The following is a 20534-nucleotide window of genomic DNA, read 5'->3' as shown; positions in this document are numbered from 1 at the left end:
CATATATTTTTTCATTTTTACTTCGATGCTTTTCATGTTAACTCTTTAACAAACTTTGTTAAAACCGGCCCATTTTCTGTTTAAAATCAACGCCTGACAGGTTTCTCTGCCAAATTTTTTACATTTGTAGTAATTGTTGACATTTCAGTGTGTCAAATGTAGTCTTATTTATATATATATATATATATGTGTGTGTATATATGTATATATATGTGTGTGTATATATATATGTATACATATGTATATGTATATATATGTGTGTGTGCATATATATATATATGTATGTATGTGTATACATATTTGTGTGTATATATATATATACATATACATATATGTATTTATACATATACGTATATATACATATACGTATACATATATGTTTTATATACATATACATATATACACACACATAGTTAAGTGATGTCATACTTAAATCTTGCACTGACTAGACAAAGCATCAGGAAGCAGACAGATATGCATGTATGAGGTGGATGAGTTTTAAATACAAGTGTGAAAGCGTTCATGATCACTGCGATGGTCTTCAGTGAACCCGTGCTCGGCATACTGTCCACACGCAACTCATCCAACACCAGTGTTTCTTTCTGAGTCATTTTGTCTTTGTTTTTGGTACAGATCATTAAAACAAATTGTATATTTTTGGAAGAAGAAATTGTCCGCATGTTTTGTCACTGTTGAATCCCTTCCTGGGACTGCTTCTCTCTCTGTCGTCGCTTCTTCACGTAGGCCTGAGCATCCCGCTCTCCTCGCCTGGACTCCAGTAACCTCAGAATGCTGTCCTCTGGAAAATAAGAAACAGCTTCAGGATTTGCATTTGATAGTAACATTGTCACTTAGATTTTAAAATATTAATTCGATTATGAAAGCAAGATATACTATTTAGGTCTCTTTTTGTCACAGTTTACCGCACCGTTGTAACGGCAAAGCTCTGGATCTGCCAGTTAATTTTCGTTTCTACCCTCACTTATGGTCACAAAGGCTGGGTGATGACCAAAAGAATTAGATGCCGGGTACAAGCGGCCTGTTTTCACAGGAATAACTGCCTTAGAGATAGGGTGAGAAGCTCAGAGTAGAGCCGCAGCTTCCCTGCGTGGAAAGGAGCCAGTTGAGGTGGTTTGGGGGATCTGGCAAGGATGCCTCCCTAGGGAGGTGTTCCAGGCACGTCCAGCTGGGAGGAGGCCTCGGGGAAGACCCAGGACTAGGTGGACAGATCCACCCTGGCCTGGGAACGCCTCGGGATTCCCCTAGGAAAGGGAAGTTTGGGATCCTCTGTTGGAGATGCTGCCCCCATGACCTGACCCCGGATAAGCAGTTGGAGATGGATGGATATACTTTTTTAGATTTAGATGACACAACGATTACCTCACATCTTGGATTGGATAGTGTTTAACCACAGAAATACTGTACACATTGCACAGGGACTGGTTAGGAAGTGGGGTTTAATAGAGGCCCAGCAAGTTATTTTTGCTTCATAGGTTAATTAAAATAAAATTCGGCTTCACTGGTCTAAATCCACTCACAGATCATACCAGGTCCTGTTGGATGGTTTGAATGGGGAGGGGGGAAGGAGGCGGTAACAGAGGTTGATTGGCCACCAATGACTAGTGTTTTTTTCAGGGGTTTTACTGGCTTAGAATTGGACTTTTAGTACTTTGACTACTCTCTGGCCATGGTCCCCTACAGTACCAGCTTGGGTTGAATGCGTCTGGCAAGTTACGCTTAGCAAAAACCTAAATCAGTGCCCATGCCTAAAAGCAGGCACGGATCATACCGTTCGGTTTAGGATGCATCAGAGGCAGTCGAATCTGTGCTGGGGTAGCATCTGGCTGTGTGCTGAGTCCATCTCCTTCCTTTCCTCCAGCAACTCCTGGTACGTCCTTGAGGGCCAGGAAGGCCTCGCCTTCAAAGTCATCTGTCCTCAAGGTGTCATGGTCCAGAACTGTCAGGACCAGGCAAGCCCCTGGAGCCTGGCACTGACCCAGGGATACCAGACTGGGAGGTAGTGGAGAAAGAGACCAGAGGATGACAAAAACATCTGGAAAGCTGATGGCTTTACAGGTTCACTTGGCAGTGTGAAAACTGAGAATGATGACAAGAATAGTGACAAATATAAAACCAGCAACTTACAATTCAAAGGCCTCATCAAAAAGGGGATTGAGATCACAGTTTTTGATCTGAGTGCAGCGAAGTTCTACCTCAGGAAAAATGTGGTTAGGCTCCAGACTCAGCTGCACAAACGGATCACTGAAACCTGGCAAAAACATCAAAGCATTCAGCCTTCAGGGAAAGGTTGCATGCAGTAGTGTATACACAGTGGCTAGAGAAAGTTTACACACCCATGCTAAAGTTGATTAAAAAGAGGAATAAAAAAACATATTTTGGAAATTGATCTTAATGACTTAATTCAAAACATTTAAGAAAATCCAACCTTTTAAGCCCTTCACCATACAGAGAGATTGGCATGGGGAACTTTCCATAAAATCATCTCTCAATGCAAACCAGCTATTAGGATAACTGAAATAAAACCATGCCAATATCTTAGTATGGTAAAGGTTAGGTGATGATGTTGGGGGGGGTATTTAAATTCCAAAGGCCAAGTTAACTTTATCAGGATGCATAGTATCCTGGATCCATGAAATAACTGGCCTTTAATAATAATAATCTGCCTGCTTCTATGGGAATTTAACATAGGGGGGTGTATACCTATGCCCCCTGTATTTTAAGGAAGAACATTTATTTATTTACAATACATTATTCATTCACAAAGAACATTGGGGTCCTTAAAGGTTGGATTTTCCTAATTTTTTTCAATTAAGGCATGACGATCAATTTCCAAAAGATGGTTTTCTTAGCATGGGTGTGTAAACTTTCTCAAGCCACTGTGTATGTGTGTGTGTGTGTGTGTGTGTGTGTGTGTGTGTGTGTATGTGTATATATATATTGGCCAGCGGGAGGTTTGGGTGTTCTCCCCAGGGAAGTTTTGAGCATCAACGACTTAATTTCCTGTATTCAGATCAAATTTTATGTGACAATTTACAGTGGAAAATACTTTTATTTAGCATATGTGAAGAAAGTAAAACACAGATGACAATTCAAAATATAAACTATAATGGAAGGGGTTGGGTTAGCTCAGTTGGTAGCGCGGGCGCACATATCCATAGAGGTTTATTCCTCGACGCAGTGGCCCAGGGTTTGAGTCGGACCTGTGATGTTTTCCCCCTTTCTCACCCAGAACTTCATTAAAAACAGAAATGTCCCAAAAACTAACATATAATGGAAAGTATTTGTCATTGGGCATTTTTATGTGGGTATATAGAAAACCATCTTAGTGGGTAAACTGCGTATACCTGCGTATCACGTAGACTACACCACTGGTTGCATGGCTATGTGCATTTCCTGAAATGTATATATGGATGCAGTTGTTCTGCATGGTCTTACCATTAGAGTCCATTGGTATGAGGTTGACTGCATTCAAAACCTCAACTCTGAGTCTCTGGTCTGATCTCCTGTAGGACGTGAGGAGGGTGACTGCACCATATTTCTCTCCGCTGTACGCATTCTGTTGTGCATACAGGTGAAAAAAGAGAACAATTGAACAATTGAACAGTGCTGTAATCTGAAAAGCATGTTTCGCAGGTGCCTTTCTCACCTGCTCCCGTATTTTCCTTTCAAGGAACTTCTCCACAAGCTGCCAGCTGCTCAGAGAGTTGTGATTAAGGTGAGCTTTGAGAGCCTGGACACGTAGGAGAAAATTTGAAATGTGAATGAAGCATATTATCACATACACGGTTTTCTTTTCTTCTTTTTGTCTGAGGAAACCTGAAAATATATAATTCAAGGAAATGTCTTTAATTACCTTGTACTCATCGGAGTGGAGTGTGTTCAGAGGGAGTCCATTTCCCTCCGCGTGGAAGCACAGCTCCAGGCACTAAATTCACACCCAGAATCAAAATGTACCATGAAACGCCATCGTAACTTTCCAACTATAGTTATGCTTTTCCGTCGAACCTAATATCTTAAATGGCCTTTCATCTTTGATTGCATGTTTGGCCTCGTTACAACAATGGATGAATAGCAATCTAGTCAAACTTAACGAAGATGGAACGGAGATACTGCTGCTAGGACGTGAATGCAAGAGGGAGACACTTTTAATGGGCTCGGGGACCTGGATCACCATACAAAATCAGAAGTGAAAAGTCTTGGTGTCATTTTCGACATTTGATTTAAGATTTGAAGCTCATATTAGCGAAGTGACCCAGGACAGCCCACTTCCACCTGAGAAATGTGGCCAAAGTAAGGCCATTCCTAATAAAGCAGGACGCTGAAAAATGATTATTAAAATAGATACAGAGATTATTGTATTGCTCTCTTCTCTGGCCTACCAAAATGGCTGTTAGAAAAACTTCAGCTGGCTCAGAACGCTGCCGCCAGACTTTTAACCCTTGTGCTGTCTTCCCGTCAAAATTGAAAGTCAACATTTTAGTTGATGCTTTTTAATTGATGTTTTTAACTTTTTCTTACATTTTTGTCCCTTTTTTCAACACCTCTTTCAATTTTTTCTTTTTACATTTAACACTATGTAACACTAACTTATCAACTTTAGTTTTACAGTTATTTTTGGAATTTATTGTCAATAAACCTCAATAAACCAGAAAATTATACCTAACGTTTGAGTTAGAAAAGCAGTAATCAGGAATTTTTTAGACTAAAATGAAAGGAATGGATGTTGATGGATAATCACAGACTGGAATATGTCAACTTTTAATCAATACTATTTCAAAACCACTTCAATTTTTCTTTTTCAAATGCTATAAAATTGAACAAGACGCCCCAAAATGAATGAAAGTAGAGATTTGTACTTGGCAAAGAGCGTTGTGTGGAATCCATCATGTTATTTTGGGTAATTAAAAAGAACATTGATATAGGAAAACGGGTCAATTTGACCCGAGGACAACATGAGGGTTAACAAATACTGGGGCAAAAGAGCATGCAACTTTCTTTTAACGTTTCAGCTAACCTGCTCTGGCTCCCATTTCTTTAATAATTGATTTTAACGTTCTTTTACTCACATACAAAGCTCTTAATGATTAGCACCTTCTTACATTTCAGACTTTTTAACTCCTTATTAACCAACAAGAGCCCTCAGGTCCTCCGATACTGGTATTTCAACTGTTCCGCAAATTAGCCCAGAAAAGAGGCAGAGAAACTGCTTTCAGTTCCTACGCTCCAAGATCGGGGCACAGCTACATTAAATATGCAAGCTATGGTGACAATTTTAAAAATCAACCGAAGACCTACTTATTCAAGCTGGCGTTTAGTGAGTGTAGTTTGTGGTTAGCTTTTTCTACTGCCATTTTTACTATTTTATTTCTTTGAATTTGTATTTGCATGCACTTATTCATGTGGTCTTTTGTGTTTTATTTTTACTTTGAGCTGCATTTAATGTATGAAAGGTGCCATACAAATAAAGTTATTATTATTATTATTATTATTTTGAAACTATGGCCCCTCCGTAAACCCCATGCATGTTGTTTTTACAGCTTTAAAGGTGGAAGAAGTGGATTTGTTTGACTTTTGGACGGAGCCAGGTTAGCTCTTTCCTTCTGCTTACAGTCTTTATGCTAAGCTAAGCTATGTCTCCTGGCTATACATTACTCTCAGCAAGAAAGTGATTTGGCATATTTCCTAAAATGTCGACCTGATACTTTAAAAGGAATCATTTTGGAATATTTCTGCACACTACTATACTATAAAAGCTTTGTCCTGCCCTGGCAGTCAAGACATCCACAAGGCTGAGGACCGACCTGCAGTGTGTAGAGCAGTCTCTGGCAGAACACCATGAGCCCTTCTTGCTGTGGATGCTGAGTAGCCACCTGGTGGAGGATCTTCACTGAGTTATTCCACAAAGGCGTCAGGAGACTGGGCATTAGAGATAACAGAAAGTGACAGAATTTCATGAGGCGATGCAAAGTTCAAGAGCGGATCAAATCAACACGGAACCATGAGAGATCACAATGTTAGAATTGTGACATGTACGTACCTGTTGAAGTTCTCTTGAACAAGGTTTTCATTCATATACTGCAGCTCTTGCTCCAGGTATTGCATCAGAGGGGCTGCAGCCTAAAAGAGAGGGGGTTGGATAGCATGCATACATAAAAGACATCTGTATTTGTGTTATATATTTGTATAATTGCCACCTACATCCTCTGTAGACTTGGAGGGAATCCTCCGCCTGGTTGACATGTTTCGGACATGAGTCTCAATGTCTCTGTTCAACTGGAAAGGAAGACAGAAGGCAGACAGACAGGGCCTGTTGAAAGTTTCTCTATACTCAAACACATCATTATTGCATTTAGTTTCAGAGACATAATGATGATTAAATGTTAGACCTTTTTTCCAAGAGTGTCTAAAGCGGAGCGAATCTCTCGGCCAAGGACACCCTGGGCTTGCTCTAGCTGTGAGGGCAGAGTGTTGTGGAACTGGCTTTCCCCAATCACATTTTGGGTCCGATCTCGGAGCCCTGCCCAGTTGAGCTGTGTAGGAAGTCGGGTCAATACTGACCGCAAGTGTTCCAAGTCATTCACCACCACACACAACTACAGAGAAAGAGAGAAGAATGCGCAAATGACTGTGCTATGGAGCATTAAAAGTTTTTAATTTCTCCTTGCCTGTCCTCTCCGTACCATGTTGATGGCGCTGCCGTGGTCGGAGTTCTCAGACAACACTCTGACCCTCTCCTTCAGGATGTGACAGTAGTTCACCACAATCTTACACACATCCTGAAAACACACAGAAAGCAACAATAGACCACGATCAACTACCAGGACCCTCAGATAATCTGAACAGTATAGCATCTGATTAGGATGGCAGAATACTGTACCTCAGTGAGTTTGACCATGAGCATGAAGGCCTCCTCAGGGTCAGGCCAGGATAGCTGCTCCCACAGCTGGCAGATAGGTTGGATACATGCCACCAGGTCCACTGCTGAGCTACTGTGTTTTATGGGCACAGCACCAGACTGCAGGGGTTGGAGCTGAGAGAAGAGATTAAAACATATCATGAAAATACTGTGGATAGAATAAAAAATGTTAATTGTAATAGTCATGTATCAAAAAATGATGTGTTACCTGGTCCACCCGCACAGCCCTCTCCACCCTATCCTGAGTTGTGCTGTAGGCCTGGTTCAGCCAGTACGGCAAGGCCTCTCTGAAGTCCTCTTGAAAGTTTATTAACTGAAGTGATCCCCTGAAACAACAGTAAGAACTACTAATATTTTCATCTTCTTCTGTTTATATTTTGCTGGTTCAGTAGCACCCCTTTGTAGGCAGGGTGGGAGTTAGCTAAAAGTAACAAATACACAGTTGAGACAAGTAGCATTAGCAAACGCTAACGGTTTTTGCCAATGCTAATTATTTCTCCTGTGTAGTTGTTACTTTTAGCTAACTCCCACCCATTTCAGTTGCTTACTTTTAGCCTAAAAGTAACCAACTGAAATTATTAGCTAAAGGCTAAATGTTACAGTTAAACAGTTGAAATAGTTAGCATTAGCTAAAAGTGTGCTAATAGATAAACAGGTAAGAAGAAAGCAATGGATAGACATTGGGAAAAAAATTGCTAAAAGTAAGCAGCTGAAATAACTAGCTAAAAGTAACAGAAAAGCAGGTAAAATAATTAGCGTACACTTAACATAATGGATAAACAGGTAAGATGCTTAGCTAAAAGTACTGGATAAAAATATTACAGTAGTATTATAGTTGAAATAGTTATAGTAGCCTTCGACTTTTTAGTAGCAGCAAAAGAACCTAAACATTGACAGTTAGACTGTAATTCATTAATATCAAAACAATATTAATGATATCAAAAAATGATTGTAACAATATTCACTTTAATGCAGTGTTACTAAACATCCACTTTAAAGGTCCCATGACATGGTGCTCTTTGGAGGCTTATATAGACCTTAGTGGTCCCCTACTGTATCTGGAATCTCTTTATAAAGACCTTAGTGGTCCCCTAAAACCATATCGGAAGTCTCTTTCCCAAAATTCAGCCTTGGTGCAGAATTACAGCCACTAGAGCCAGTCAAACAATGAGCTTTCCTTTGTTTGTGCCATTTCTGAGTCAGTAACGGATGAAGAGGACAGAGGGGGGGCAGGTGGAGGGTTGGGGTGTGGCCTTTACCAGCGGCCACTTTGAAAGCCATGATGTCTCTCTCTCATGGGTGGGCCAAATTCTCTGGGCGGGCAAAGCAGAGAAAGGGGAGGTAACCTTGCCCCTTATGACCTCATAAGGAGTAAGATTCCAGATCGGCCCATCTGAGCTTTCATTTTCTCAAAGGCAGGGCGGTCTATCCAGGGCTTGGTTTACACCTATCACCATTTCTAGCCACTGGGGGACCATAGGCAGGCTGGAGGGAATGTACAGTAATGTTAAAAAAACAATTCATAAACTGACATTTTTCATGCCATGGGACCCTTAAAATAAACTGAAAATAACAAATTCAGAACATGACGTTATGATGCAAGGGTGCTGACCTCTTGATAGGGAGGAGGAGGTAACAGCTGACAAAAAAGTGTGTAAAGAGTAGCCTTTGATAACCAACCTTTTCTGTAAGTAAGCCTTGTCTTTGTGGATGGCCTGCAGGCTCAGGTAAACAGGGAACAAGCTGTTGGCTAGAGCCTGCTCCATGTGACCCTGAATCAGGGATAAGGTTCCTCTCACTTCATCTGCAAGCTATGGAGGAGAGAAGAAGGAGAAAAAATGAGGTGAGAGCAAATCAGATTGAATTATTGAAAGGACGTTTGTCACTTACCAGAGAGTCAAACTTCTTATAGACCACAGTGAACACATCCACCTGCACAGCACTATAATCATGAGAAAAAACACATTCATGATTACAACATATAAAAATGTCTTAATGCAAGTTGAATCCCGACGCCCTTTTGAAATATACAGTTGTTTCTAATAAGTCTTTATGGAAGCCACGTTGAATTGTTTAAACGGGACTTTGTTATTTTTTACTCTTTTCTTAATAGTGCTATCCCAAAGACCGCTCATGCATTAAAACTCAAGTCAAATCAACTTTATTGTCAATTCTTTCAAAATATGTGCCAAACATACAGAGGAATGAAACATGTGTGTCTCTCCGACCCACGGTGCAATAAGTACAAATTATACATAAAACAGTAAATACATTATAAATAGAACAAAAGCGAGAAAAAAACAAACGGTAAAGAAATTGAAAATGTGCAGCCATGATCAATGTTTATACATACACCTGGTTACACCTATTCAACATGTCTGTCTGTTGTTGGAGTAAAAAACAACGCTAGTCCTTACAGTAGTTAAATTGTCCCAACTTACCTGACAAATACCCTATTCCAGGCATCCTTGTTGTGTTTTATGTCTAACTGCACCTCCCCGATCAATCTGGAGAGGGCACTCACGATCTCTGACAGGTCCTGTGTATCAGCAGGATGCAAAAACAACATGACTTTAGTATTATAAAATAAAATGGAGAAAACATGTCACCCTAAATAAATTAATTCCACAGTGTGAAGTCATCCATGGTGTGCTCGTCTTTACCTTAGTCATTGGCTGGTGCAAACCCTTTTTGATGGTAAACCACTCCTGTGTACCTGTCTGATATAAAAGTCCTAATTTGAGTGAGTAAGTAAAGACAAACTGTTGATAATGATATCACTAGGATTACTGACCTGTATGGCATTGCTGACCTCATCATGTAACTCAAAGTGAGCTGGGTTCAGTTTCTGAAACGCCTGAGTCTTACAGATCTGGACCAAGATTCTGAAGCAAAAGCACATTCCTTTTTGGCTTAATCTGCAGTATGTATTTAATCACAACAACTATGCTAGCAAATATATCAACACAACCACGTATACCTGAGCAGTGTGTGTAGTTTCGGAGTAGCACTGGGAGTTGGGGGGAAGATGTCTCTGTATTTGGCCACCAGACACAGTCCATATTGCAGGAAACCGTGAAGAGAGTCCCCGAGTTCCTGTTTCTGTTAACAGAGTGCAACACCTTTCTCAATCCTACTGTGTGCTTAGATATTAACTGCTGGTTTCTTTTTTAACATTTAAGTGAAGGAACCAGGCAAATCTGCCAATTATTCTCTTGAAATGAGTGCAGTTATTAGAAGTGGAAGAAGTATTTAAGAAGTAATTAATCAATATCCGGTGTAAAAATACTAGAGATGTTCCGATACCAATACCAGCCTACAGTACAGCCTAAAATGTTGGTATTGGTATTGGCAAGTACTGGAGTTTGTGCACTGACCCGACAACGCAGTAAAACCCAGAAGAAAATCTACTTGAAATTAGTTTAGTTATGTTCTTTTCCCTTTATAACGGACTGCCAAACTATAACATAAGAATAATAAAAGAAAGTTCTGTGGCATTCGTTGTAGAAATCATATCACGTCCATACAGGGTTATTAACATACAGCTGTTAAACTATATGTATTTGTTGTAACACACTGGTATCGGATCGGTACTCGGTATCGCCCAATATGCAAGTTCAGGTATTGGAATTAAACATCTTTAAAAATGACTCTATGAAAGTAAAAGTCCTGCATCTTAAATTTGACAGTTTAGACGTATAAGCAGCAACATACTCAGGAGTAAAAAACATGTACGTGTACGTAGGCATTATTGTAATGTAATTAATGGTCAAGGCAGAGTTAATTTCAACTAATTTAGGTAGTATAATATATGACAATGGATCATATTTTATGAACCGATCACTTCATCTGCAAAGTAGTAACTACCATGTGTAATAAATGTAGTAAAGTTAAAGTACAATTTTCAAAAATGTAATGGAGTGTAAAGCGTATGTACAGTACTCAATCAAAGTACAAGATCCAACTATGGTACTTTAGTAAATATACTTGTACTGCCTTCAAACGTGTCGGTCTAGTAGAAAAGAATATGTCATAACCTTGTAAGTGGAAATTTTCTGAAAGCTCGAAGTTCATGAGTTATGACGTGTTTGCTGACGTTTTCATAAATGGCAGTGGCCATGGAAGCTCATTTTTTTGCTGGATGGTAAGTTTATATTTTGTAATTTTAGTCACATAGAGTTTTTCTTTACAATTGTATAACATGTCCGAGGAAAAATATGGATATTTCCAACAACCTTATCGTTTTTCTCTCTCATTGTGCCAGGGATTCTCAACCGGTCTCACCCTGAGATCAAGCTAATTTATTATTAAAAAATAGCATTCAAAAACACACCTACGTCATTAAAAAAAAAAAAAAACGAACGTAAATACACACTGCAAATTATTTGGTTCTTACCAAGATAAAAAAAAATAATTTAGAAGTGTTAGATTTATTATTATCTATCTTGTTTTAAGAGTATAGTTCTTATTTTAAGTGTTCAACTTTACACTATAAGCTTAAATCAAGCAAGCTTGTCAAATGAAATGATGTTGCTGCATGGACAGAAAATTTAACTTGTTTTGATTTTTGTGTTTTTATCTTGTTTTTAGACACCCTTTTTTTTTGCAGAGCACATATTTACATGTGCAAAGTGCATTTCAGAGCACATTAATAACAAACTCAGGAGGAACATGGCAACGGCATGGACGATGTGGCTTAAATAAATTAAATATCAAAACTTCACAAAATAAATAAGGCCACAAATTACATATTTAACTTATGAAGTGAATGCTAATCAAAAGATGTTTGCCTTGGCTACGGCGATAGGCTGCTGCACGGCTCTTACGCATGTCTGTCTATTTTCTTTTCCCAGTCCAAAATCAGATGCGCATTAAATTGACCATCATTGACTAGCTGTCCGCGACCAACCCAGAACGGGTCCGCGGCCCACCTTTGGGCGGACCCCCCTGCTGAGAATCACCGCATTGTGTCTTTGGATTTCCTGCGCTACATTACATTACGTTGGGTGGCAGTAGCTCAGTCCGTAGGGAGATGGGCTGGGAACCGGAGGTTTGCTGGTTCAAGTCTAAACGTAAGGAGTGTCAACTAATAGCTGGAGCAGTGCCAGTTAACCTCCTGGGTACTGCCAAGGTGCTCATGAGCAAGGCACTGAACACCCAACAACTTGGGGTGCCTGTCCAGCAGTCGCAGCACCCTTACTCTGACATCTCTGTATTTTTGCGTGTGTGTGTATTTCAGGCCTGTGTTTAGCGTGTCCTAAAAACAGAGTTAAAATTGTAATTTCCCAACTCGATAAATTATTATTATTATTACCAGCTAGCTTGCTAAATGATTAGCCTCATTGACTTCTATTTTGCCGTTGCCTAGCCGCGTCACTTAATAAGTACCATAAATTGAACACCAAGCATATCTTGTACACAACTGTTGTAACCACAACCTCATGAGTTCCATTTGAAGGCAGCACAAGTTACCCTCCACCACCGCCAATGGAGTGAGCCCTACCTGTTGGTATGGCAACTTCTGCTGATGCCAATGGTACTCGACACTGGTTAGCTGCTGGAACAGCACAGACGAGTCCACCTCTAGACTCTGGTACAGCTTGCTGTAAGCCACCCACTTCCTGTTGAGGTACGCACATCCACAAACTTACTGAGAAGTGCAACAAGAAGAGAACATGGCATGCGCACATTGCAGTGGTCACTTCGCAATTTCCATTGTACTCCATTAGAGACAGAATACCAGCTGAGATCAGTTGCAATGTTTTCTCAGTTAGTTTTTTAAAAATGATATCAGATAAGTAAACAGGATGTGCCTTTGGAACATTGGAGAAATGGTTGCTGATAACAGGCAATGTAGATATTGCATTAAAGATCAGCCACCCATTTAGATCAGCAGGTATTCTGTCTATAATGGAGTGAAATGGAAATTTGTAGGTGACCCCAAACTATATGTATATATACTATATATACTATATATGCTATAAAATTTGTACAATGTGTTTTAGACTTTATTAGATTCTGTATTAGACTGTGTTCCAATGTATACCTCAGACAAATCTCTTCAAACGTGAAGAACAAAACCTTAAAACTATTTAATTAGTTCCTTTTTACTTAAGGTTTGTGTGGGATCAATCATTTGGACTGCAGAACTTTGTAAATTTATGTTCATATCACCTCATACAAGCTGATAAATTATAATATGGAATAGTGAGATGAACTATAAAACTTATTTATAGTGCATGTCTTGCATTTCCTCTTTAATTATGTTTTTATAATGTGCTGCATCAATGTGTATAGAGCTCTAGAACTGGTTCCTGTCTAAACACTGGTCTCCTCTGATGAAATCTCTCATACAGTACGTCTGCCTGATGTCGACGCGGTGCTTACGCCAGGTCCTGAAGAAAAGGTGAAAGGTCATTCTGCGTGGCGTAGAGCTCCAGCAGAGTCTGAGCCTCGCCACACAGCGCCCCTTTCCACGGAGCAGAACTCTGAAAAACCGAGCAAGATGTGGAAGTTAAGCAGAAAGAAAGAAAGAAAAGTAAGTGATTTAAAGGATTTTTAACAGATGCATTGTTCTTGTCCTTTACCTGTTGCTTGGAGATGTAAGCTTGAACAAACTGCTGCAGAATCCCACAGTAATTGATGTAAGCGCTACGACCGGCACTCAGCGTCCCGTCTCTCTGTCCGTCATAAACCCCAGTTTTTAAAAATGAAGTAAAAACATACATTTAATACATTGTTGTAGTATTTGATGCCCACTTTTTTATCATACTTGAACACAGGTGTCAGGAACTTCACCAGAGGCCATAAATCCCAGTTCCTCTTCCAGTTGCACACATTTCACGTTGAAAGACCAGCTCTTGACATTTTTCTTAGTGCACATTTCTTCATTTATTCTACCAGATGTTTTCATTCTTAAAACTGAGATTAAAGTCAGAATAAGTGTCTTTTTAAAGTCTTAATTTCTTATGAGTTAAAAAAACAAACAAAGTCAGGATTCGGAGATTAAAGTCAGAATTCTGACTTTTTTTTAAACTCAGAATTCAATACATTTTTTCGAAGGGAGCCCTAATCCTCTTCTGTATAAAACCAACAATGAGTTACGGGATGAAAATACATGATTTTACCGCTTTATGGATGAACTTGAGATTCAAGTGGCACTGGCCTCGATCAGGATACGTCTCTGTTCTGGGCTCCAGGTTGTACCAGTGGTCTTCAGTACAGCGGAGATCCTAAAGTGATGTGATACAAATCAGTATTAGACTGGGAAGACAGTGGAAAGTAAAATAGGCTTAGCATATATACAGTTGTGCTCATAAGTTTACATTCCCAGGATTAAGTTGACTAAAAAGAGGAATAAAAAAATCATGTTTTGGAAATGTATCTTAATTTATCTTAAATTAAAAAATGAGGTAAAATCCAACCTTTAAGGACACCAATTTTCTTTGTGAATGAATAATGTATTGTAAACTATAAAATGCATTTCCTGCAGAAAATGCGTGGGAATGCTGAACAGCTGAATTGCTAAAGCTAACCTGGCTTAAATCGGTAAAAGTTGTAGAAAGAAATTGAAACGCTAAAGCTAAACTGTAGAAAATGCTTAAATCAGTAAGAAGATGTTAAAGTAGTGAGAAGAGTGAAAAAGTAGGAATGGTTTCAATTAAGTTGAAGAACAACAATAATGTAAAAAAGGCAAAAAAATTGCTTAAGTAAAAAATAGTTGAAAAAGTAGGAATGGCTTTAACTAAGTTTAATAACACTACTAATATAAAAAAAAGTGGAAAAATTTAAATGCTGTAGAACAGCATTCCCACAAATAAATAAATGTTCTTCCTTAAAATACAGGGGGCATAAGTATACACCCCCCTATGTTAAATTCCCATAGAGGCAGGCAGATTTTTATTATTAAAGGCCAGTTATTTCATGGATCAGGATACTATGCATCCTGATAAAGTTCCCTTGGCCTTTGAAATTAAAATACCCCCCCCCTCCACATCATCACATACCCTTGACTATACCTAGAGATTGGCATGGTTTTCTTTCAGTTAGGGCTATTTTAATTCCAAAGGCCGAGGGAACTTTATCAGGATGCATAGTATCCTGATCCATGAAATAACTGGCCTTTAATAATAAAAATCTGCCTGGCTCTATGGGGATTTAACATAGGGGAGTGTATACTTATGCCCCCTGTATTTTAAGGAAGAACATTTATTTATTTACAATACACTATTCATTCACAAAGACAAGTGGTGTCCTTAAAGGTTGGATTTTACCTCATTTTTTAATTAAGGCATTAAGATAAATTTCCAAAAGATGATTTTTTTATTCCTCTTTTTAGTAACTAGCGTAAACTTATGAGCACAACTGTAAATAAAGAAAAACATTTACTACCTGTAGTTTTAGGACCACTCTTCCCAAAAAGTCATCCGTCCCTTTCTCCTTTTTGGCTTCCTTGATCATCCTAAACAGAGAGAAATAGAAACGTTCACCTGCTTTGCTGAGTCATCTTTTTGTGTCTCTCAGAGAGAGTGTAATACCTTCTTAAGCTATTGAAGTTGGTTTTGATATCCTCTAGTTTCTGAGTGAGCGAAACCTCTTCGTCCTTATCCCTGAAACAGAAACAGCACGGTTAAGGTCAATGTAATGAAGACGAAGATTTCAAAGTCGAAAAAAGTGGAACTGTGGATTTTTCTTTTCTTTCTCACCACATCTCAAGGTGGAAGCTGGCACCGGTGATACCTCTGAACTCTCTAAACCAAAAAGAACAAAATGATGAGAAAAACAAAACTTCAACCTGGCTCACCTGACGTAAATACACCCATTTAAACTCACAGTATGAAGGTTTGGTTCCAGATGGGGTTCAGCGTCTGCTTCTTTATGTCTGACTGGTAGATTTTGTCATTGGATACAGCGTCCTTCACTATAGATTTACTGGGTTTGGCTCTGGACTGGCGTGTTCGGCTCTCCTCCTCGTCCTCCATTATGGTCAGCAGGCAGTATGGGTCACTGAAACCTGTTGAACACACAAGAGATCTGCAGTAGACTTCATTTCAATTCAATTCCATTTCATTTATAGTATAAAATCATGACTAGAGTTATCTCCAGACACTTCACACCCACCAAATTCCAGGAACTCCAGACTTGAGAGTGTGGTTACAGTATTTCATAATCCAGAGAAAGCAAGAGATTAGTCCACAAATACTACACACATTTAACAAGAAGTGAAAGGAGGGGATTAAACATGAGAACTGAAAGTCACCTACTACACAACACATCATTAGAGGAATTCAACCAAGGTACAGAAACACCGCAACATGTCAACTACAGAGTCACTTTCAGAATGTAATCTTTGGAAAACATTTTATTGTAACAGGCTGAATGCTAAATGCTAAATGCTGAAATGCTCGCAATGACAATGCTAACATGATGATGTTTGGCAGGTATCATTTGCACTACGTTCACCATTTTAGTTTCACAAGTTTGCATGCTAACATTTGCTAGCACTGAGCACAGTTCAGCTAAAGCTGGGAGTGTTATTTGTTTTACAGGTTTTTGGTTGAAAACCAACGGATTGGACACATTTTGGTCTAATGACAGTGCTATAGGAAAAAATCACAACTCATCAATTGTTACAATTCATCCTGAGGGATGTCGGTACCAAAATGAAATGGAAATCCATCCAAAAGTTGTCATCTCACTGTGTAGCAAACGTGAATCTCCAGTAGACGTTGAGATGTGAGGGAAAACTTTGAGTCATTGGATTCATCCTTACCAGTGACGTCTTTTCCCAGGATTCCTTTGGCTTCCTTTACAGTGGCCATGAGGCAGTATACTGGGGGCTGTAAGGGGTCAGATAGTTATTTAGATGCTTTGGTACTCAGACAGCCACTTATTGCTGACTCAAACATGCAGATGACATCATTTCTGCCAATAGTAAACTGAACGGAAGGTGGGGGAAAGTTGAGATACGTGGTATGAATGATAGGGGGGGGGGGGGGGGGTATCTCAAGGCGCATTCACTGGAACAAACATGCTGACTTCCTTTCTCACCTCTGTGTTCTGTACTTTCTCGGTCAGACTGTTGTGCTCCGACTCTGTCATAACGAAAGCCTGGTAGATAGGACGTATGGAGCGAGAGAAGAAACAAAAATCTGTGTAAACAGTCATACACCAACGCAGTAGTGGAGTTATGTGTTGTGTGTAAGCCAGGGTGCTTACCTCCTTGATGTACTGGTGCAGCTGGCTATCTGTGAAGACCTCAGCTGATGTCGGTTTACCCATCTTGTGAGTGATGGTGTACAACAGCTCTTTATACAGAGGCTTCAGCTTTAAATGGAAATAAGCCGAATAAGAGCTCAGTGGAAAAAACAACAACATTTAATGATAAGTACAGCACATGAATGGTGATACCTCCTGCTCCTTGTGTCTCTGGGCTTTCTCCTCTGGGTTTTCTTCTTCCTTGAAATCCTAAAGGAGAAGAGCAGTGCATTATCTCCATGATTTGGTCAGACTGTAAGATATTCTCAGGTTGCATTTGAGGTATTTGAAGATTAGTGTCGCCTACCCTCCTTTCTCGCATTTTCCTCGTCAACCCCAGTTTACGTACATGGCCAGGCGATAACTGCAGCTAAATACAGAAAAAGTCAAAAAGCAGCCATGACACAATACTTAAAGGACCATACCAGTCACTTCACATGTAGACCATTTAGTACAAATTATGAATGCTTCACATTACTGTGGACTATTTCCCAAAACATGCTGTACTGTAAATATATTTCCCCAATTTTCTACACAGCCATTGGTTTCCATTCATGTCCACACAGATTAGGGATGTGGCAATTTATTGCTGATTCATCGGCCGAACATCAGCCGGCATTCGCCTTGTTGACTGCAATCGGAGTATTAGAAAATAAAATGACATTCACCGATCGCAGTGGTTGATGTTTATCTGTTACATCTATTTTGTGCTGACCTAATGTTGTGTTAAGAGGTTAAAAAGGCTTTCGAACTAGCTCTTTTCTTAACCCTTGTGTTGTCTTCTCGTCAAAATTGAAAATCAACACTTTTGAGGCTTTTTATCGATGTTCTTAACTTTTTCATATGTTTTTGTCCCTTTTTTTCTTCACTTTTGATGTTTTTTTTCAATGTTTGTCACGTTTTTTGACGTTTTCAACACTACGTAACACTAATTTATTGAGTAAGAAAAGCAGAAATTAGGAATTATTGAGACTAAAATTAAAGGAATGGATGTTGATGGATAATCACAGACTGGAATATGTCAACTTTTACTCAATACTATTTCAAAACCACTTCATTTTTCTTTTTCAAATGCTATAAAATTGAATAAGACGCCCCAAAATTAATGAAAGTAGAGATTTGTACTTGCCAAAAAGCGTTGTGTCAAATCGATCAAGTTATTTTGGGTAGTTAAAAAGAACATGGATATAAGAAAATGGGGCAATTTGACCCGAGGACAACATGAGGGTTAAAAGAAGTATTGTCTTCATGCAAAAGAAGCTTCTTTTAAAGGTTGTTTGTGTGATTGAAGTTGTGTACATTCAAAGATTGTGTAATAACAGTAAACAATGCAGTTATTTTTTATAATGAAGATTTCTTTAATTGCCTGGCACAAATAGGGGAATAAATAACAAAAAAACGAGATAAACAGCAACAGAAATTATTGATATCGGTGCAGAATTTCACAATCCTTGCATCCCTAATAAAATGTTGTTTATAGAAGCTTGAAAGTTGGGTAATCGATTACAATGAACGTTCTGAATTAGTATTGCAATTCTGTTAAGTTGTGGAAATGCGAGAAACAGATTGTAAAAAGTATCAATGCACAGTAGCCCAAGGTATCCTCATATCGCTATCTAGTTGGATTTTACATTTCCCATAATGCAACTCCATAATGTCTATTGGTAGACCCTTCCTGCTTGGTAAATGCCCATTGCCCATGTCTTTCAAACCTCCAACTCCACGTTTGTAACACAGGCTTTTTGTTAGAATATGCAATCACTGAGCCTAAGCCACAGCATTTAAATTAGATTAACATGCAAAAAATGACTTCTTTAAGACACATAGAAGAAACCTTCCTTTGAAAAGCAAAGCTGCAGCCAGCTGATGGGTTTTACCTGTCTGAGTCTTGATAAGCCTTGTTCCTGGAAAAGGAAATATAAAAGTGCTTATGTTTGAAACCAGGGAATCAAATCATGATGTCAAAGTACATAGTTATTTAAACAGGTATTTGAAGGTCATGTCATGTCATCATCAGCTCTTTGAAATGAATGTGCAAAGAGGCCTTACATATCTCCACTAGTAAATAACAGCCTCACCAGGCTCAAGAAACATTGGTATGTTCTATTGCTGATAAGGTCTATGTTTGTTAGTGACTTCCTCTATTGCTGATAATAAAAGTGACTTAAGAGGCAACAACCCACTCAATAAAAAATGACCTTAAAGGGAATGACTAGTAACCCATCCTGAACTAAGTATGCAAATTCACCTGTACCCAACCACAAGACACATGCAAATGTTTTATTATGTTTGCATGTAACAGAAATGTTGGAAAACTACTGTGTAGTCAAAACATAGCTCAATAAACATTGCGTGTCTCCTCCAAATGTGTTGACTGCCGACAATTGCAACACACGCAGCAACCCGCTGTGTGGCCGTCTTCCGTGACAAACACGCAACACTCTGCATCACCGAGCACAGATCTAAAACAATTCTGAATCATAGTCACAGCGTCTTGAAATAGCCATATGGACAACATGAGTCAGTGTTTTAGTGGGATTTTAACACCGCTGTGACTCATCTAACAATGTAAGGTTTGGGGATTTTTTCCACATAGATAGAGAGAGAAGAGAAAATGATCAGCCAAAAGCCTGACAATGGGTGCAGAATTGATAAGACCTAGAGAAACACAGAGTAAAACACGTTCAAAACACGAGTCGATTTTTCTGATTTTTTTTACAAGGTGAAAGAAAATCATGAAACTGTTTGGTTAGTAACTAGAAAAGAGTCAAAATGAAACCAAAATGTAGTATATTTGAGATCCAAAGTGTATTTTAGTCCATACCTGTTGAGGGGTTTGCAGTAGATTGTCTCCGGTGCTGGTGGGCTCACTTTGACTTGACATTATTATTGATGCTAATATTTAACAACCAGACTCCTGCCTGGTAAGCTGGCTCACTCGGTGTGTGTGATACATAGGGAAGCTGTGTGTGTGTGTGATGTGCTTAGATGAACTGTCACACAGCAGCCGGAAGTCATCACTTCCTGTAGAAGGTGATAGAGTGAAAAATTGTGACACATGAATTTTTTTTTAATCTAGTGCTCTACATTGTGCCTGAATTAAAAAACAAAACAAAAAAAAACAGACCTCAGTCAGTTAAAGCTAAATGCCAAACCCCAACCGTTGATCTGTTGCATGGCTTTTTGATTTTGCTCTTAGCAGTTACAATGGAGCCCACGATGAACCTAAATCCATGGTGCAAATGAGGAAAAGAAACAGCGTGTAACATGAGACAGTCCACGGCAGTTAATCTGTCTGTTGTTAGCCCTACCTGTGTCCCATTTAAAAATTAATTTTGCA

General features: G+C 39.1%; 1 protein-coding gene across 2 annotated transcripts; it reads right to left on the bottom strand.

Annotated features, from left to right (window-relative positions):
* Window positions 1–615: 615 nt before the first annotated feature.
* unc13d (unc-13 homolog D (C. elegans)) lies at window positions 616–20175 on the bottom strand. Of its 2 annotated transcripts, none has more exons than XM_032502108.1 (34): window positions 20019–20175; window positions 19072–19098; window positions 17502–17564; window positions 17348–17404; window positions 17156–17263; window positions 16988–17047; window positions 16710–16776; window positions 15770–15950; window positions 15643–15687; window positions 15475–15546; window positions 15329–15398; window positions 14065–14169; window positions 13525–13617; window positions 13325–13425; window positions 12441–12558; window positions 9918–10039; window positions 9732–9822; window positions 9601–9657; window positions 9379–9476; window positions 8828–8879; window positions 8618–8748; window positions 7146–7263; window positions 6899–7051; window positions 6702–6797; window positions 6408–6614; window positions 6220–6294; window positions 6059–6138; window positions 5823–5937; window positions 3875–3946; window positions 3668–3751; window positions 3457–3577; window positions 2146–2269; window positions 1790–2010; window positions 616–799 (listed from the first exon to the last, which is right to left on the bottom strand). In XM_032502108.1, exons 1-34 carry the CDS (start codon window positions 20076–20078, stop codon window positions 687–689), a joined length of 3357 nt encoding a protein of 1118 aa, XP_032357999.1. In that variant the 5' UTR covers window positions 20079–20175; the 3' UTR covers window positions 616–686. The 2 variants fall into 2 exon arrangements, with proteins under 2 accessions (XP_032357999.1, XP_032358000.1); XM_032502109.1 differs by having other exon boundaries at window positions 17502–17558; window positions 20019–20166.
* Between the last annotated feature and the right edge of the window lie 359 nt (window positions 20176–20534).

Source organism: Etheostoma spectabile, chromosome 21, assembly GCF_008692095.1.
Source record: "Etheostoma spectabile isolate EspeVRDwgs_2016 chromosome 21, UIUC_Espe_1.0, whole genome shotgun sequence".
NCBI classification, from domain to species: domain Eukaryota; kingdom Metazoa; phylum Chordata; class Actinopteri; order Perciformes; family Percidae; genus Etheostoma; species Etheostoma spectabile.
The sequence above is the reverse complement of the archived record's forward strand: the minus strand, read 5'-3'. Positions and strand labels throughout refer to the sequence as shown.